The sequence below is a fragment of the Lynx canadensis genome, chromosome B3, assembly GCF_007474595.2.
Source record: "Lynx canadensis isolate LIC74 chromosome B3, mLynCan4.pri.v2, whole genome shotgun sequence".
Taxonomy (NCBI): Eukaryota; Metazoa; Chordata; class Mammalia; order Carnivora; family Felidae; genus Lynx; species Lynx canadensis.
Genome location: NC_044308.2, coordinates 30718207 through 30734992, shown reverse-complemented (window position 1 = coordinate 30734992; position 16786 = coordinate 30718207). Strand labels below are relative to the sequence as shown.

At 39.5% G+C, this 16786-nt stretch overlaps 1 protein-coding gene across 3 annotated transcripts in view; it reads right to left on the bottom strand.

The window, feature by feature from the left end:
* PTPN9 (protein tyrosine phosphatase non-receptor type 9) overlaps positions 1 to 16786 on the bottom strand; it is an 81550-nt gene that overhangs the window by 7844 nt on the left and 56920 nt on the right. For all 3 annotated transcript variants that reach the window (XM_030317657.1, XM_030317653.1, XM_030317655.1), the window contains 2 exons: positions 8663 to 8756; positions 2234 to 2300 (listed from right to left, as the gene is read on the bottom strand). In XM_030317657.1, the coding sequence (XP_030173517.1) occupies positions 2234 to 2300; positions 8663 to 8756 (161 nt within the window). The remainder of the gene's footprint in view (positions 1 to 2233; positions 2301 to 8662; positions 8757 to 16786) is intronic.

Here is a 16786-nt window from a genome sequence, read left to right as displayed (position 1 = left end):
GGGCTTCAGTTTGTTCTTTGGTTAATAAACGTTGCTTGCAGAGTCTCTGTAATAATTGGATGAAGATTATATACCTAATATATAATAGATACTCTCAAGAGATGACAGACATTATTTGTAGAAATATTATTATTAATGATAATCAGAGGGGCACCTGGATGGCTCAGTTGGTTAAACATCTGATTTTGGCTCAGGTCATGATCTCACGGTTCCTGAGTTCGAGCCCCTCATCAGGCTCTCTGCTGTCAGCACAGAGCCTGCTTCAGATCCTCTGTTTCCATCTCTCTCTGCCCCTCCCCAACTCACGTGCACTCCCTCTCTCTCTCAAAAATAAATATATTAAAATAAAATAAAATAAAATTTTATAATCAGAATACTCAATATAGCCAAGAAAGTTAGCCAGGCAAATCAAATCAGCCTTCTCCACATCACAAGACCCCATTTTCCAGTCCTAAGAGAGTGCTGATTCTGTCCAAAGGTGATCTATGCTTGACTCAAAAAATCTCTCTCATACTCTTGGAGGAGTTTCTTCTGGACAAGTCCTTCAAAGCTGCCCTAAAGGATCCAATCCCTGCATAAATTACAACTCTAAGCAGTGGCTTTGCCTCATAAATCCGAGAAGGAAGCATTCTGAGGCACCCTAGAGCCAATCGTCACCCTCCATAAGTCCAACCATGCCAAGGCCATCTTCCTCAACAAAGCCCCCACTTTCAGGCAGATCACATCATATCCTATATACCAAAAATCCTTCCTGATAATTCTCATTTCTTCTTAGGGTCTTGAAAGGACTCCTTTTGGAGGGAGTGGTCCCTTCTAGGGGGAAAATATAAACCTGTGACCATCAGACCAATTAACAATGTACCAAGAATCCATTTTTTTCTCCCTCAACTTTTACTTTGAAAAATTTGAAACTGATGAAAAGTTGGAAGAATACTACAATGTACTCATATATTCTTTAGCTAGAAAGCTATCATTTTTAGCTATCATTATAAGACATTTGTTTGTATATACATACACAAGAATATTTTTTAACAGAACTATTTAAAAGTTAGTTCCAGACATTATGACATTTTATTCCTAAATATTTAGGCACATACTTAGAATAACAAAGACATTCTCCTATACCATTACAATAACAATACCATTAATCACACTGAAAACAATTAAACACTGATACAATAATATTATCTAATACACAGTCTCCAATTGTCTCAAGTTTGTCCTTAATAGCTTTTTTCTCTAAACTGAGGTTCCAATCATGGGAATGTGCTTTTGGTTATCCTATCTCTTTAGTCTCCTTTAACCTAGAGCAGTTTCCTGCCTTTATTTTCCATGGCATTAACTTTGCAGGGTCTAAGCCAGTTTTCTTCTAGTATGTCCCACCATCTGGATTTGTCTGGTTTATTTTTCATGATCAGATTTAGACTTAAAAACTGGCCACAAACAATACAAGTTATGTTGTACAGTTCTCACTGTATCACAACAGAGGCATAATATCTATTACTGGTGATATTAAGTATGATCACTTGGTTAAAGAGGTAATTGCCAGATCTCTTGCTGGCCATGGTCAGCGATGGTCAAAGGGCCTAAAGCCCATAGGGTGTCTGTTACGTGCTCCTGTGTTATGATCTCTTCCCACCCTCTTTGAAGGCAACTTGGTATTCTCCTTGAGATGGCAGAGGCCAGGTCAGGAGTAGTACTGGGGCCCAAAGGAGCATTTATAGAAACTCTATATGAAATCTTCCTAGAGTCCAGTACTTCACAATCAACTAGTATAGACTATCCATGTCAGAAGACTGCTGGGTGCTCTCTGATGGCACAGGGACCAGCAAAAGTCTCTTAGGACAGCAACACCCTTTCACAGATTGGACTGAATCTCTGAGAAGTCCCACTGCTGTTTCTGGCCCCCTGGACACAAAGAGCATCTCACTGGCCACTGAGTTCTGGTGTCCCATTCCCCTGGGTTGGTAATACACAATCCAAAAACTTGTGGCAGTGTTATATTCAAATCTCCAGTTTATCTCTGCAGCGAGTTTCCAAGCATATCTGGTACAGAAACTCTATACCTCTCCTCTGCCTTCCTGAATAACCCTCAGTCTTTATGAAAGGCCAGGAGCTAGTGGCCACAACATCACCTCAAATGATCATTTCCTTTAAAAACCATGCAATCATCTGGTACAAGAAATCACAGGTAGATGACAAAAAACCAACTTTGAGGGGCAGACTAACTTACCTTGTGTACCAATGTAAGCATTCTTCTGCTTGTAGCCATCCATGAAACTGGCATTGATGTAATCTGTCTAATGATAAAAAGGAAATATCATTGCAGCTGTGTGGAATATACCGTTTGGATGGGAAAATTATATACTAGGTAAATAAAACCCAACGTGTAGATATTCTCTTCTTGTCAGGCAGAAAGTGAGGAAAGCGTCAGTTCAAAACTTAACTTCTACAGATGTTACTGGAACAAATGGATACCCACATGTAGGAGAAAAAAAAAAATCAAGCTGGCTTGTTCCTCATACTATACACAAAAACTAACTCAAAACAGATCACCTAATGTAAGAGCTAAAATTACAAAACTCTTAGAAGAAAACATAGGGTTAAATCTTTGTGACCTTGGGTTAGGCAAAATCTTCTTAGCCATGACACCAAAAATACAAGCAACAAAAGAAAACCAGATACACTGAACTACATTAAAATGGAAAACTTTTGTGCTTCAAAGGACACCATCAAGAAAGTAAAAAAGGGGCACCTGGGTGACTCGGTTGAGTATCTGACTCTTGGTTTCAAGCTTAGGTCATGATCTAGCAGCTTAGCTTACAGGTTCGAGACCCTCGTCGGGCTCTGCACCGACAGTGGGAAGCCTGCTTGGGATTCTCTCTCTCCTCTCTCTCTGCCCTTCCCCTGCTCATGCTCTCTCTCTCTCTCTCTCTCAAGATAAATAAATAAACTTAAGAAAAAAGAGTAAAAAAACCCCACACAATGCACATATTTGATAAGGGACTTGTATATAGAATATATAGAGAGCCTTCACAATTCAATATTAAAAAGACAACCCAATTTTATTTTTATTTATTTTTTTTTTAAATTTTTTTTTTCAACGTTTATTCATTTTTGGGACAGAGAGAGACAGAGCATGAACGGTGGAGGGGCAGAGAGAGAGGGAGACACAGAATCGGAAACAGGCTCCAGGCTCTGAGCCATCAGCCCAGAGCCCGACGCGGGGCTCGAACTCACGGACCGCAAGATCGTGACCTGGCTGAAGTCGGACGCTTAACCGACTGCGCCACCCAGGCGCCCCTATTTTTATTTTTTTAAATGTTTATTTATTTATGAGAGAGAGAGAGAGAGAGAGACAGAGCACCAGTGGGGGAGGGTCAGAGAGAGAGGGAGACACAGAATCCAAAGCAGGCTCCAGACTCTGAGCTGTCAGCAATGCCCCAATGCGGGGCTCAAACTCATGAACTGTGAGATCATGACCTGAGCTGAAGTCGGACGCTCAAGCAACTGAGCCACCAGGCGCCCAGGACAACCCAATTTTAAAATGGGCAAAGGATCAGAATAGCCATTTCTCTAAAGATACACAAATGGCAATAAGCACAAGAAAAGATGCTCAACATTATGAGCCATCAGGGAAATGCAAATCAAAACCACAATAAGTGGGGCGCCTGGGTGGCTGAGTCAGTTAAGCATCCGACTCTTGATCTCAGCTCAGGTCTTGATCTCAGGATCATGAGTTCAAGCCCCACATTGGGCTCCACACTGGGCATGGAACCTACTTAAAAACAAAAAACAAAACACAATGAGATACCACTTCATACCCAATAGGATGCCTACAGGTACAAGTGGATAATAACAAATGTAGGCAAGGATGGTGCAAAAACTGGAACCCTCATATGCCCCTACTGGGAATGTAAAATGGTGCAGTCATGTTGGAAAACAGTCCAGCGGTTCTTCCAAAGCTTAAACACAGAGTTACCAAATGACCCAGCAATTCCACTCCTGGGGGAAATGAAAACATATGTCCACAGAAAAACTTACACAAATATTCATAACAGCATTATTCATAACAGCCAAAAAATGGTATTCACCTGCTGAATGTATAAATAAAAGTGGCATATGCATACGACGGAGTATTATTTATTTATTTATTTATTTATTTATTTTTTTTAGCGTTTATTTATTTTTGAGACAGAGAGAGACAAAGCATGAACAGGGGAGGGTCAGAGAGAGGGAGACACAGAATCTGAAACAGGCTCCAGGCTCTGAGCTGTCAGCACAGAGCCCGACGCGGGGCTTGAACTCACGGACCGCGAGATCATGACCTGGGCCGAAGTCGGCCACTTAACCGACTGAGCCACCCAGGCGCCCCTCGACGGAGTATTATTTAGCAATAAATGGAGTGAAGTACTGCTACATGCTACAACACAGATGAACCTTGAAAACATGCTGAGTTAAGAAGCCAGACACAAAAGGCCACATATTGTAAGATTCCATTGATATGAAATGTCCAAAACAAGCAAATCTCTAGAGACAGAAAGTAGACAAATTGTGGGGGAAATGGGGTGTGACTGCCAAGGGTGTGGAGTTTCTTTTTCAGGTGATAAAAATGTTCTAAGGTTGATTGCAGTGGTTGCCCAACTCTGTGAATGTAAGAAAAACCACTGAATTATACACTTTAAATGGGTAAATTGTATGGTATGTGAATTATATCTCAACAAAGATGTTAACTACCGAAAAAGGAGTCCATTAAGATTTGTAGCACTGGTTCAAAACCAAAAGGAAGGCAAGCCAAGCAACCTGAGTAGGATCATCCTGTCCATGCTGCCACACACAAAAGGCAAAGCGTGACTGGAGAAGGAAGAAAGCTATACCTCATATCCAGGACCATCAACAGCATGGGCCAAACACCCAGACTCCTTTACTACCTGAATTAACACAAAGCAATAGCCAGACAAATTCAGAGGCGTCTCAATGAACAGCTCTTGACTCAATTCTCTTCTGGGGGCCTTCTCTAATCTCCCAGTGTTTTCAGTCTTATTTACTTCCACATCATTAGCTATCAGGGAAATTAAATAGGATTTAGTCTTTATTATTTTTATTATACCTTCTCACAAGATCTCTGCCAATGTCCTTTAATCCAAGCTGATAAAAGAGAAACACGGATGAAGCTACAGTGTCAAGTTTTGGTATAACTAGTTGAGGGGATCTACCAGTTACGATGAATAGCAGAGGGTGTGAAGGGATATAGGAGGACAAAAGGAAAAAAGTCCAATGTTAACCTAGAGAAAGCACATACTCCACTCTACTCTGGAGAGGTCGGAGTGACTCCCTAATCCATCACTTTTTCTCCACTGGGTTCCACCACTTGGAAACCAGTCTGAATTGTCAGTATCCACAGCCACCTTGAGAAGACATCTCCATCTCATGGTCGTTACTTGAGTATGTGTCTGTTAGGCAGCCAGTCTACCTCGTCCTCCCACAAATTATTTAGTCAAGAGTTTCCCGCTTTCTCCTTTCACAGCAGTTGATTTTGACCTCATACTACTAGTGTGTTCTACTCTGACTGAGACATCTTCACTGAGCTAAGGGACCATTCGCAGCAGACCCAGCAAGCTAAAAGCCTCACTCACTCCCAACCAGACTTGCTCAATCCAGGGCCCACCACAGTCAGTCAAAGCTATCCTCTGCCCAGCCTGGCACGTTCAAGTGGTACACCCTGCAGGACCCAAGTGAGAAGGCACAGAAAGTACAAAGGATTTACCTGGTACATGCCAATCAACACTATTCTATAAGTAATATATGGTATATAGTATTATATATTATATATATATCACACACACACATATATATATATATATATACTATATATATATGATACACACACACACACACACACACACACACACACATACGGCTGTTACTTTTGGAACTTCATGCTTTGAAAAGAAATATCACCTCTTTAAAGGAAACTTACTATTTCTTTATAACCAAGGAAACCAGCTTTCAGTAAGTATCCTTGTCTCTGAGAGTACTAGGAATTAATATCAGTAATTTCAGAAGAATCATCAGAAATTAAACCTGAAAATGACCTCAGAGATAAAGTAGAGATTTTGGGGCAAACTGAAATAACAGAGAGAACAAAACTAAGTACACTTGTTATGGGCCATGTTCAATAGAAACTATGACTAATAGCTTTATAATTCTAGAAGCAAATCTGGTGAACAATTCACTCATAAACCTGAATCCTGAATCCTCCATTTACTGTGGAAATAAAGCTGTTGCCAATGTTTGCAGTAATTAAAGGAGCATAACTCAAGTGATGATCTTCAGATTAATTACAGGATGACTAGAATAGTCTGCTGGTATACTGGGATTCACTCATTCATTCACAAATAATTTACTGAAGGTCTGATATGTACTGTTCTAGGTACTGAAGATGGAGCAGTCAAGAAGACAGGTAAATGCAGATATCTGACTCCAGATCCTCAGCTCAACCATCATACTCTTACTCCTTTAGAGCATATATTATCATAATCTCAATAATAGTGATGAACTTGCTCTAAGTCAGCCAGGCTCTGAGCTAATGTTCCTGCAAGAAAACCCTTTGTAAGGGTCCTGGACAGGGTTATGAATTCAGTTTATGTGCTTGAAACAGTAGGGTCAAAAGAGATAAAAACCATGATGATAGGGTCTCAACCCACATATCATATATGCCCAAATACAAGGCAATGATTTTACCAAAAATTATCCCCCAGAAAAAAGAGAGGGGATATAATAAGACCCTATAATGTATGTCATGTTAAAGGGGCACTATCTGAATTCCTTTGCTTTGAACAACAAGCTCAATCAACGCTGGGTTTTTTTAAGTGATGTCTACGCTCAATGTGGGGCTCAAACTTATAACCCTGAGATCAAGAGTCGCATGCTCTACCAACTGAGCCAACCAGGCACCCCTCAATGGTGTTTTTTTTTTATATACATATGGAGGGCACTAGACAGAATTGGTATATCAGAAGAAAAAAGAAGAAATGTAACACATATTTAGTCATTGACCTCAAAATTCTAAGTGTTGGATGTTGCTGTAAATAATTATATTAAAAAAGACTTTTTTTTTTTTTAATTTTTTTCAATGTTTATTTATTTTTTGGGGGACAGAGAGAGACAGAGCATGAACGGGGGAGGGGCAGAGAGTGAGGGAGACACAGAATCGGAAACAGGCTCCAGGCTCTGAGCCATCAGCCCAGAGCCTGACGCGGGGCTCGAACTCACGGACTGCGAGATCGTGACCTGGCTGAAGTCGGACGCTTAACCGACTGTGCCACCCAGGCGCCCCTAAAAAAGACTTTTAAGGGGCACCTAGGTGGCTCAGTCGGTTGAGCGTCCCACTTTGGCTCAGGTCATGATCTCACGGCTTGTGGGTTTGAGCCCCACATCGAGCTTTGTGCTGACGGCTCAGAGCCTGAAGCTGCTTTGGATTCTGTGTTTCCCCTCTGCCTGCCCCTCCCCTGCTCACACTCTTATCTCTCAAAAATAAATAATAAAACATTAAAAAAAAAAAAAAAGACTTTTAAGGGGCATGTCAGCACAGAGCCCATTTCAGATCTTCTGTCTCCCCTCTCTCTCTGCCCTTCCCTTGCTAGCATGCTCTCTCTCTCAAAAATAAACATTAAGGGGTGTCTGGGTAGCTCAGTCATTTAAGCATCCAACTTCAGCTCAGGTCATGATCTCACATTTGTGGGTTTGAGCCCTGCACTGGGCTCTGGGCTGACAGCTCACAGCCTGGAGCCTACTTCAGATTCTGTGTCTCCTTCTCCCCTGTCCCTCCCCTGCTCATGCTCTGTCTCTCGAAAACAAATTTAAAAAATAATAAAGATTTAAAAAAGGAGGACTTTAAAAAAGAATAAGTAAATGATTATACTACAGAGAATGCATAAGATATAGGATAAATGAAAAAGAAAAACCTGTGTTAGTGTTATGCTAATAGGTTTTTCTGGCTTAGGATAAACTTTTCAGTGACAATACCATACACTTAAAAGGAAATAAAAATTCTATGTGCTCTGGAAAACTGTGTTCAATTGGCTCAGGAAGTAGCTCAAATGAGGACAAAGCACTGATGTTAAAGGTGCACTTGAAGAATTTCACTAAATATCTATATTAGTATATTATAAGTGTGATTTTTAAAATGAATAGATATGATCAAATTAATACATTAAATAATATAATTAATTGACCACTTCAACTCTATCCCTAGATATTTACGTATACACTAGTTGTCCAAAATTATTTTCACATCTTCTAGATGGAAAAATCACTTACAATTAGAGTTGCCTTGTATTGATACATATATACACTCACTAACACGGTAGACAACAGACCTCTCATTTTACAACAAGTAAAAGGAGAAATCATTGAACATTTTTCAAGCACCTACAATATACCAGACCTTGCCCTATCAGCATCTACATAAATTTTCCATTTAATTTCTGCTTAGTATTGTGAGATGGGTTGATAGGTAACAGACTAGTATATAGCAAAGTTAAAACTCACATCTGATCTCTCTGGCTTAGAGTCTATGTTCTTTCTGCTATGGTATCAGTAAGCCTCACTTTGGAAAGTTTCCCTCAGTGCTCCTGAAAGACAGCATTTATCTGACTACCTGAGTATAGCCACTTCGTTTTGTCAACTTCACTCTCGTTTGGTCCAGGCAGGGCACATCCCCATAGCGGTTCTTCTCTAGGTTTCCTGGAGACCTGCAGAAAATGAAACAGACAAACTAAAACAAAGACAGAGAAAAGGTGGAAGCAGTGTGTATGTGTGCATACAAAGTGTGGCAGTGCAAAGGTGGACGTCAGTCACTGTTGGCGGTGGAGACTTGGATCTGTTCATTGCCTAGCTTATCCATAGTCCATATCATTCAACATTTTTAATGATATGTATGTATTCCTGTGGAAATAAAGATATTTCCATTCGAAAGAGAAAAGGAATGGGAAATAGGGGTACAGCACCCCCCCAAAAAATCCAGCTGCTAATAAACCTAAGTCCAGTTTAACATGGTAGGTTGACAACATATGTTTGACTCCACTCCATCTAGTAGCCTCACTAAAATGACAATAAAGGCACTAATCGGTACAAATCCCAAAAGTGACGGCAGAGACATCAGCAGACAAAGAGTGAAATCTATTTTGGCAGAGAGAAAACAGATGGAAAAATTTGGGCTGACTTCAGCCAAACAAATGCAGAAAAATAGGACCCACAGCGGTATCTACAGAGAGACACAATGGCTCACTCTCATAACTCCCACACCTTGGAAGGCAACGTGAGGCACAGGGCTAAAAACAGAGGAATAAATGAAAAGCTGAATTATAGAAAATGAGAATCCCCTACCCTCATCTCCCTGTCCTCTCCCGTCTTACACTTATATCCTAGCTTGGACCCTACGGGCAAGAGAGTGGAGAATTCCTCTCTGGAGTAAGTGAATACCCCTACACGAAAGAATTCTATCATCTGGAATACACCAACAACTAGCTAGCTGATTAGTTAAACTTGAAGATCACCCATGCAAACAGCATTTCCAAGCAGGGTTTAAGGACTCCACTCCTAAGTATAGAGTACTTATAGCCAAGAACCTCCATGTACTTACAGAAAGCTCCAACACAAAAAAAGAGACCAGTCAAACACATGGCAGGGAAAAAGCACAAAAGAGAATCATTAAGAGCAAATAAGTTCTAAAAGGCTATAATTAACACCCTCAGAGAGAAAAAGATACTGTATGTATGAAAATAAGAAAAGGATGCTACGAGAAAGGAACAGAGAAGAAAAGCTCTTAGAAAATAAAAATGGTATCCAAAATATAAAACTTTAATAGAAGAGATGAAAGACAAAGTTGAAGAAATTTTCCAGAATAAAACAAAAATTCAAAGTGATAAAAAATATGAGAAAATTTTAGTCAAATAAGACCATCATTCTAGGAAAAAAAAAAAAAAAAGACCATCATTCTAGGGCAGGAGTCAGCAAAGTATGGCCTGGCCAACCTGTTTTTGTAAATAGAAGTTTTACTGGAACACAACCAAGCCTGTCAGTTCAGTACTAGCAGAGATTATTATACTTGCAACAAAGATTATAAGGCCCAAAAGCCTAAAATGTTTACTATTTTGCCTTTCAAGAAAAAGTTTGTCAATCTCTGCTCTGGGAGATCCAACCAGGCTGATAGAAATATTCCAGAAGTAAAGAACTGATACAGTACAAGAAAAGAAAGAAAGAAAAAGAGCTAATATAAAAAAAAACAAATAGTCCTACGACTAAAGAACACAAGCCTTCAGGTGAAAGAACCTATCAAGCACCCAACAAAATGAATGAAAAAAAAAGGGACCCACACCAAGCAAGGCATATCATTGTGAAATTTCTAAATGGAAAGATAGAGATTATCTAAAAATGTCCAAAAAGACTTGAGAAGGCTTAAGAATAAAATCAGATGATTTAGTAGCATTGCTACCAAATACAGAGGGATTGTTTTAAAAATTCTGTTAAACCTAACCAAAGATGGGGCGCCTGGGTGGCGCAGTCGGTTAAGCGTCCGACTTCAGCCAGGTCACGATCTCGCGGTCCGTGAGTTCGAGCCCCGCGTCAGGCTCTGGGCTGATGGCCCAGAGCCTGGAGCCTGTTTCCGATTCTGTGTCTCCCTCTCTCTCTGCCCCTCCCCCGTTCATGCTCTGTCTCTCTCTGTCCCAAAAATAAATAAACGTTGAAAAAAAAAAAATTTTTAAAAATAAAAAAACCTAACCAAAGATATAAAAGATCTGTATGCTGAAAACTATAGAAAGCTTATGAAGTAAATTGAAGATACAAAGAAATGGAAAAACATTCCGTGCTCATGGACTGGAAGAATATATATTGTTAAAATGCCAATACTACCCAAAGCTATCTACACATTCAATGCAATCCCAATCAAAATTGCACCAGCATTCTTCTCGAAGCTAGAACAAGCAATCCTAAAATTTGTATGGAACCACAAAAGACCCCGAATAGCCAAAGTAATATTGAAGAAGAAAACCAAAGCGGGAGGCATCACAATCCCAGACTTTAGCCTCTACTACAAATCTGTAATCATCAAGACAGCATGGTATTGGCACAAAAACAGACGCATAGACCAATGGAATAGAGACTCCAGAATTGGACCCAAAAAGTATGGCCAACTAATCTGACAAAGCAGGAAAGAATATCCAATGGAAAAGACAGTCTCTTTAACAAATGGTGCTGGGATAACTGGACAGCAACATGCAGAAGAAGGAAACTAGACCACTTTCTTACACCATTCACAAAAATAAACTCAAAATGGATAAAGGACCTGAATGTGAGACAGGAAACCATCAAAATCCTAGAGGAGAAAGCAGGAAAAAAACCTCTCTGACCTCAGCCACACAATTTCTTACTTGACACATCTCCAAAGGCAAGGGAATTAAAAGCAAATATGAACTATGGGGACCTCATGAAGATAAAAAGCTTCTGCACTGCAAAGAAAACAATCAACAAAACTAAAAGGCAACCAGCGTAATGGGAAAAGATATTTGCAAATGACATATCAGACAAAGGGCTAGTATCCAAAATCTATAAAGAACTCACCAAACTCCACACCCGAAAAACAAATAATCCAGTGAAGAAATGGGCAGAAAACATGAATAGACACTTCTCTAAAGACGACATCCAGATGGCCAACAGGCACATGAAAAGATGTTCAACGTCACTCCTCATCAGGGAAAGACAAATCAAAACCACACTGAAATACCACCTCACGCCAGTCAGAGTGGCTAAAATGAACAAATCAGGAGACTATAGATGTTGGCGAGGATGTGGAGAAACAGGAACCCTCTTGCACTGTTGGTGGGAATGCAAACTGGTGCAGCTGCTCTGGAAAACAGTGTGGAGGTTCCTCAAAAAATTAAAAATACACCTACCTTATGACCAAGCAATAGCACTGGTAGGAATTTACCCAAGGGATACAGGAGTGCTGATGCATAGGGGCACATGTACCCCAATGTTTATAGCAGCACTTTCAACAATAGCCGAATTATGGAAAGAGCCTAAATGTCCATCAACTGATGAATGGATAAAGAAATTGTGGTTTATATACACAATGGAATACTACTTGGCAATGAGAAAGAATGAAATATGGCCTTTTGTAACAACGTGGATGGAACTGGAGAGTGTTATGCTAAGTGAAATAAGTCATACAGAGAAAGACACAGACCATATGTTTTCACTCTTCTGTGGATCCTGAGAAACTTAACAGAAGACCATGGGGGAGAGTAAGGAAAAAAGAAAAAAAGGTGGAAAGGGAGGGAGCCAAACCATAAGAGACTCTTAAAAACTGAGAATAAACTGAGGGTTGATGGGGAGTGGGAGGGAGGGGAAAGTGGGTGATGGGCATTGAGGAGGGCACCTGTTTGGATGAGCACTGGGTGTTATATGGAAACCAATTTGATAATAAACTTCATATTAATAAAAAAAAATAGAAAAAAAATTCTGTTATTATTTCCAACCTGGAATTCGATGCTCTACCAAAATTTAAGTGAAGAAAGAAGATGGGGGACCGATTAACCAAGAACCAATAAAGGAAAGTGAGGAGGGAAATCAGGAAAAAGCTGAGGAGCAAGTCCAGACAACACCAACCTCAGCTGAGACTAGAGCAAAAAAAAAAAAAAAAAAAAAAAAAAACCTAAAAATTCTGCAAGTGAGGACTCCAGGGGAAAATAAACAATCAATTCATCATGTGATATATTTGACCACTTGGAAAATACTAAGAACAGTATAAAATAAATTTAATGAAGCATAGGGGAAAAAATAAAGCTACGAACATGGAAAACTAAAAACAAATTTAAAAATTAGGTAATTAACTCCAAAAGAAACAAAAAAATTGAATTAATAAAATTTAATATATTTGATTTCCTAGAAGCCCATTTAGTTCTGCAGTAGAAAAAATTTCATAGTCATAATAATGTGAACAGTAACTACTGATTTAATAAAAAATTGTGACATAATTATATTGGAAAAACAGTCAAAAGGGAATTGGAGAAAGAGTGTAAGAGCCAAAGCATACCAACCACAAAAATCAATAAAGAGCATTATAAGGACTTTATTTACAATCATAGAAGAAATACCAGAAGAAACAACTATAAGAGTTGAAAATGGACACCTAAGGGCGTGTGTGGCTCAGTCGGTTAAGCGTCCAACTCTTGATTTCAGCTCAGGTCATGATCTCAGGGTCCTGGGATCAGGCCCCCATTGGGCTCCATGCTTAGCTTACAGAATACTAGCTTAATATTCTCTCTCTCCCTCTCTCTCTGCCCCTACCCCCTCGTGCTCACTCTAAATAAAATTAAAAAAAAAAAAAAAAAAAAAAAAAAAAGAAAATGGACACCTAGTAGAACTGAGGGTAAGGCTGGAGACAGACATTAATTTCATCATTTCTTTTCTTTTCCTTAAAAATTTTTTAATGTTTATTTTTGACAGAGACAGAGCGTGAGTGGGAGAGGGACAGAGAGAAGGAGACACAGAATCTGAAGCAGGCTCCAGGCTCCAGGCTCAGCACAAAGCCTGACTCGGGGCTCGAACCCACCAACCGTGAGATCATAACCTGAGCCGAAGTCAGATGCTTAACCAACTGAGCCACCCAGGCACCCCTCGTCATTCCTTTGGTACTATTTTATATTTGGTACTATTCACTATTTTCATTTTGTAAATGAATTATTTTTTTTTAATTATTTTTTTTTCAACGTTTATTTATTTTTTTGGGGACAGAGAGAGACAGAGCATGAACGGGGGAAGGGCAGAGAGAGAGGGAGACACAGAATCGGAAACAGGCTCCAGGCTCTGAGCCATCAGCCCAGAGCCTGACGCGGGGCTCGAACTCACTCATGGACCGCGAGATCGTGACCTGGCTGAAGTCGGATGCTTAACCGACTGCGCCACCCAGGCGCCCCATCATTTTGTAAATGAATTTTGTAAATTCTTTCTTTTATACAACAGTTATATATAACAGCTATATATATATATATATATATATATATATATATATATAAAAGTTATATATAACTTTTATAAAACGAATTCCTTCTTTTATATAACAAAAAAAGGATGGAGCAAATATGGCAAAATATTAAAAATTGTCAGTATCAATTCTGGTGATAGGAAGATAGTTGTTTATCATGTTATACTCTGTACTTTTCCATATTTAAAAAAATTCCCTCTTCCCACACAAATAAGCCCAGCTGATATTTTACAAAATTCCAAGGACAATTCAATGGAGGAAGGATTTTTCAGCAAATGGTGCTGGAACAACTGGATAGCCACAGGCTTATACGTGCATGCACAAACACACATACACGCGCATACACACACATACACGCACACATACAAAAATCAACATCAACCTAAACCTTATACTTTATACAAAAATTAATTCAAAATGGATCACAGAATTAAATAAATGCAAAACATAACACTATAAAACTTTTATGTAAAAAAAAGAGAAAATCTTTGGAATCTAAGGTTAGATGTTCTTAGATTTGACATCAAGAGTGTGATCCATAAAAGGAAAAACTGATTAAAGGACTTGACCAAAATAAAACCTTTTGCTTCACAAGGGACCCTGTTAAGAGGATGAAAAGACCAGCTACAGACTAGAAGAAAATATTCATAAGCCAGTATCCAACAAAGAACCTATCTCTAGAAAATGTTTTTAAAAATTCTCAAATCTCAACACTTTTTTAAAAAGTCCAAACAGAAAGTGGGCAAAAGGCACATTTTTACAAAGAAGATATACAGATGGTAAACAAGCACATGAAAAGATGTTCAATATCATTAACTATTAGAGAAATGTAAATTATACCCACAATGGGATCTCATTACACACCTATCAGGACAACTAAGATAAAAAATAGTGGCAACATCAAATGCTGGGGAGGATGCAAAAAAAAATGGATCATTCATACATTGCTGGGGCATATGCAGAATGGTATGACCACTCTGGAAAACATCTGGGTAGTTTCTCATAAAACTAAACATCCAATTACCAAGTGACCTAGCCATCACACTCATGGATATTTATCCCAGAGAAATGCAAGCTTATGTTCACACAAAACCTAGACATAAACGTTCATAGTAGTTTTACCTGTAATAGCCAGAAACTCTAAACAACCTAGGTGTCCTTTAACAGGTGAACGGTTAAACAAACCATTCATACCATGAAACACTACCTAGCAATAACAAGGAATGAACTATTGAGACATGTAATAACAACTTGGGTGAATCTCCAAGGAATTACACTGAGAGGAAAAAGCCGATCCTAAAAGGTTCCATATAGTAGGATTCCATTTATTTTTTTTTTAATTTGTTTTTTAACGTTTATTTATTTTTGAGACAGGGAGAGACAACATGAATGGGGGAGGGTCAGAGAGAGAGGGAGACACAGAATTTGAAACAGGCTCCAGGCTCTGAGCTGTCAGCACAGAGCCCGATGCGGGGCTTGAACTCACGGACCGCGAGATCATGACCTGAGCCGAAGTCGGATGCTTAACCGACTGAGCCACCCAGGCGCCCCTCCATTTATTTTTTTAATGTTTACTTATTTTTGAGAGAGAGAGACTGAGTGTGAATGGGGGAAGGGCAGAGAGAGAGAGAGAGAGATAGAGAGAGAGAGAGGGAAAGAGTCTGAAACAGGCTCCAGGCTCTAAGCTGTCAGCACGGACCCTGATGCAGGGCTTGAACTCACGAACTGTGAGATTATGACCTAACCTGAAGTCGGATGCTTAACCAACTTAGCCACCCAGGCGCCCCAGTATGATTCCATTTATATGATAATATTTTTGAGATGACAAAATCTTAGTAATGGAAACCACATGAGTTGTTGCAGGGGTTAGGGATGGGGAAGGGTGGGACCAAGGTATGTGGTGATGTATTCTTCTGTATCTTGACTGTAGTGATGGATACACAAACCAATGTGTGGGCTAAAGATTGCATAGAACTAAATACACACACACACACACACACACACACACACACACACACTAAAACTGGGAAATCTGAGTAGACTGGTGTATAATATCAATATCCTATTGTGATATTATACTATACTTTTAGAAGATATTATCAAGGGAAAACTGTGGAAAGGGTGCATGTAATATCTCTGTTATTTTTACAACTTTATATGAATCTACAATTATAATAAAATGATAAATTTTTTTAATGTTTATTTATTTTTGAGAGAGACAGAAGAGAGAGAGACCAAGTGAGGGAGGGGCAGAGAGAGAGGGAGACAGAATATGAAGCAGGCTCTAGGTTCTTAGCAGTCAGCACAGAGCCAGATGCAGGGCTCAAACTCAGGGACCATGCGATCATGACCTGAGCCGAAGCCAGACACTCAACTGACTGAGCCACCCAGGTGCCCCTAAAATTTTTTAAAGAACATCTTTTGAAAAAATGGTGTAGGGGAGAAGAAAAGAAAGAAAGAAAGTCTCTTGGTCTATGGCATTCTGGACAACGAGTACTCTGATATCTACTTCATAATCTAGAATTCCAAGGGAGACATAGTTTGTTCTGTATAAGCAGCTTTATTGGAACTTGGTAAAAGACATAGACCTGGAGCTAATGGGGATTCTGGGTTCTGGCTCCTGAAATGGGGGGCTCATTCATTCAATAAAGAGTGAAGATTAGGAAGTCCTTCCGTAGGACTGGGAAGTGTTCTCTGATGACAACATGATGGCTGGTTTGGGTGATGCCAAGAGAA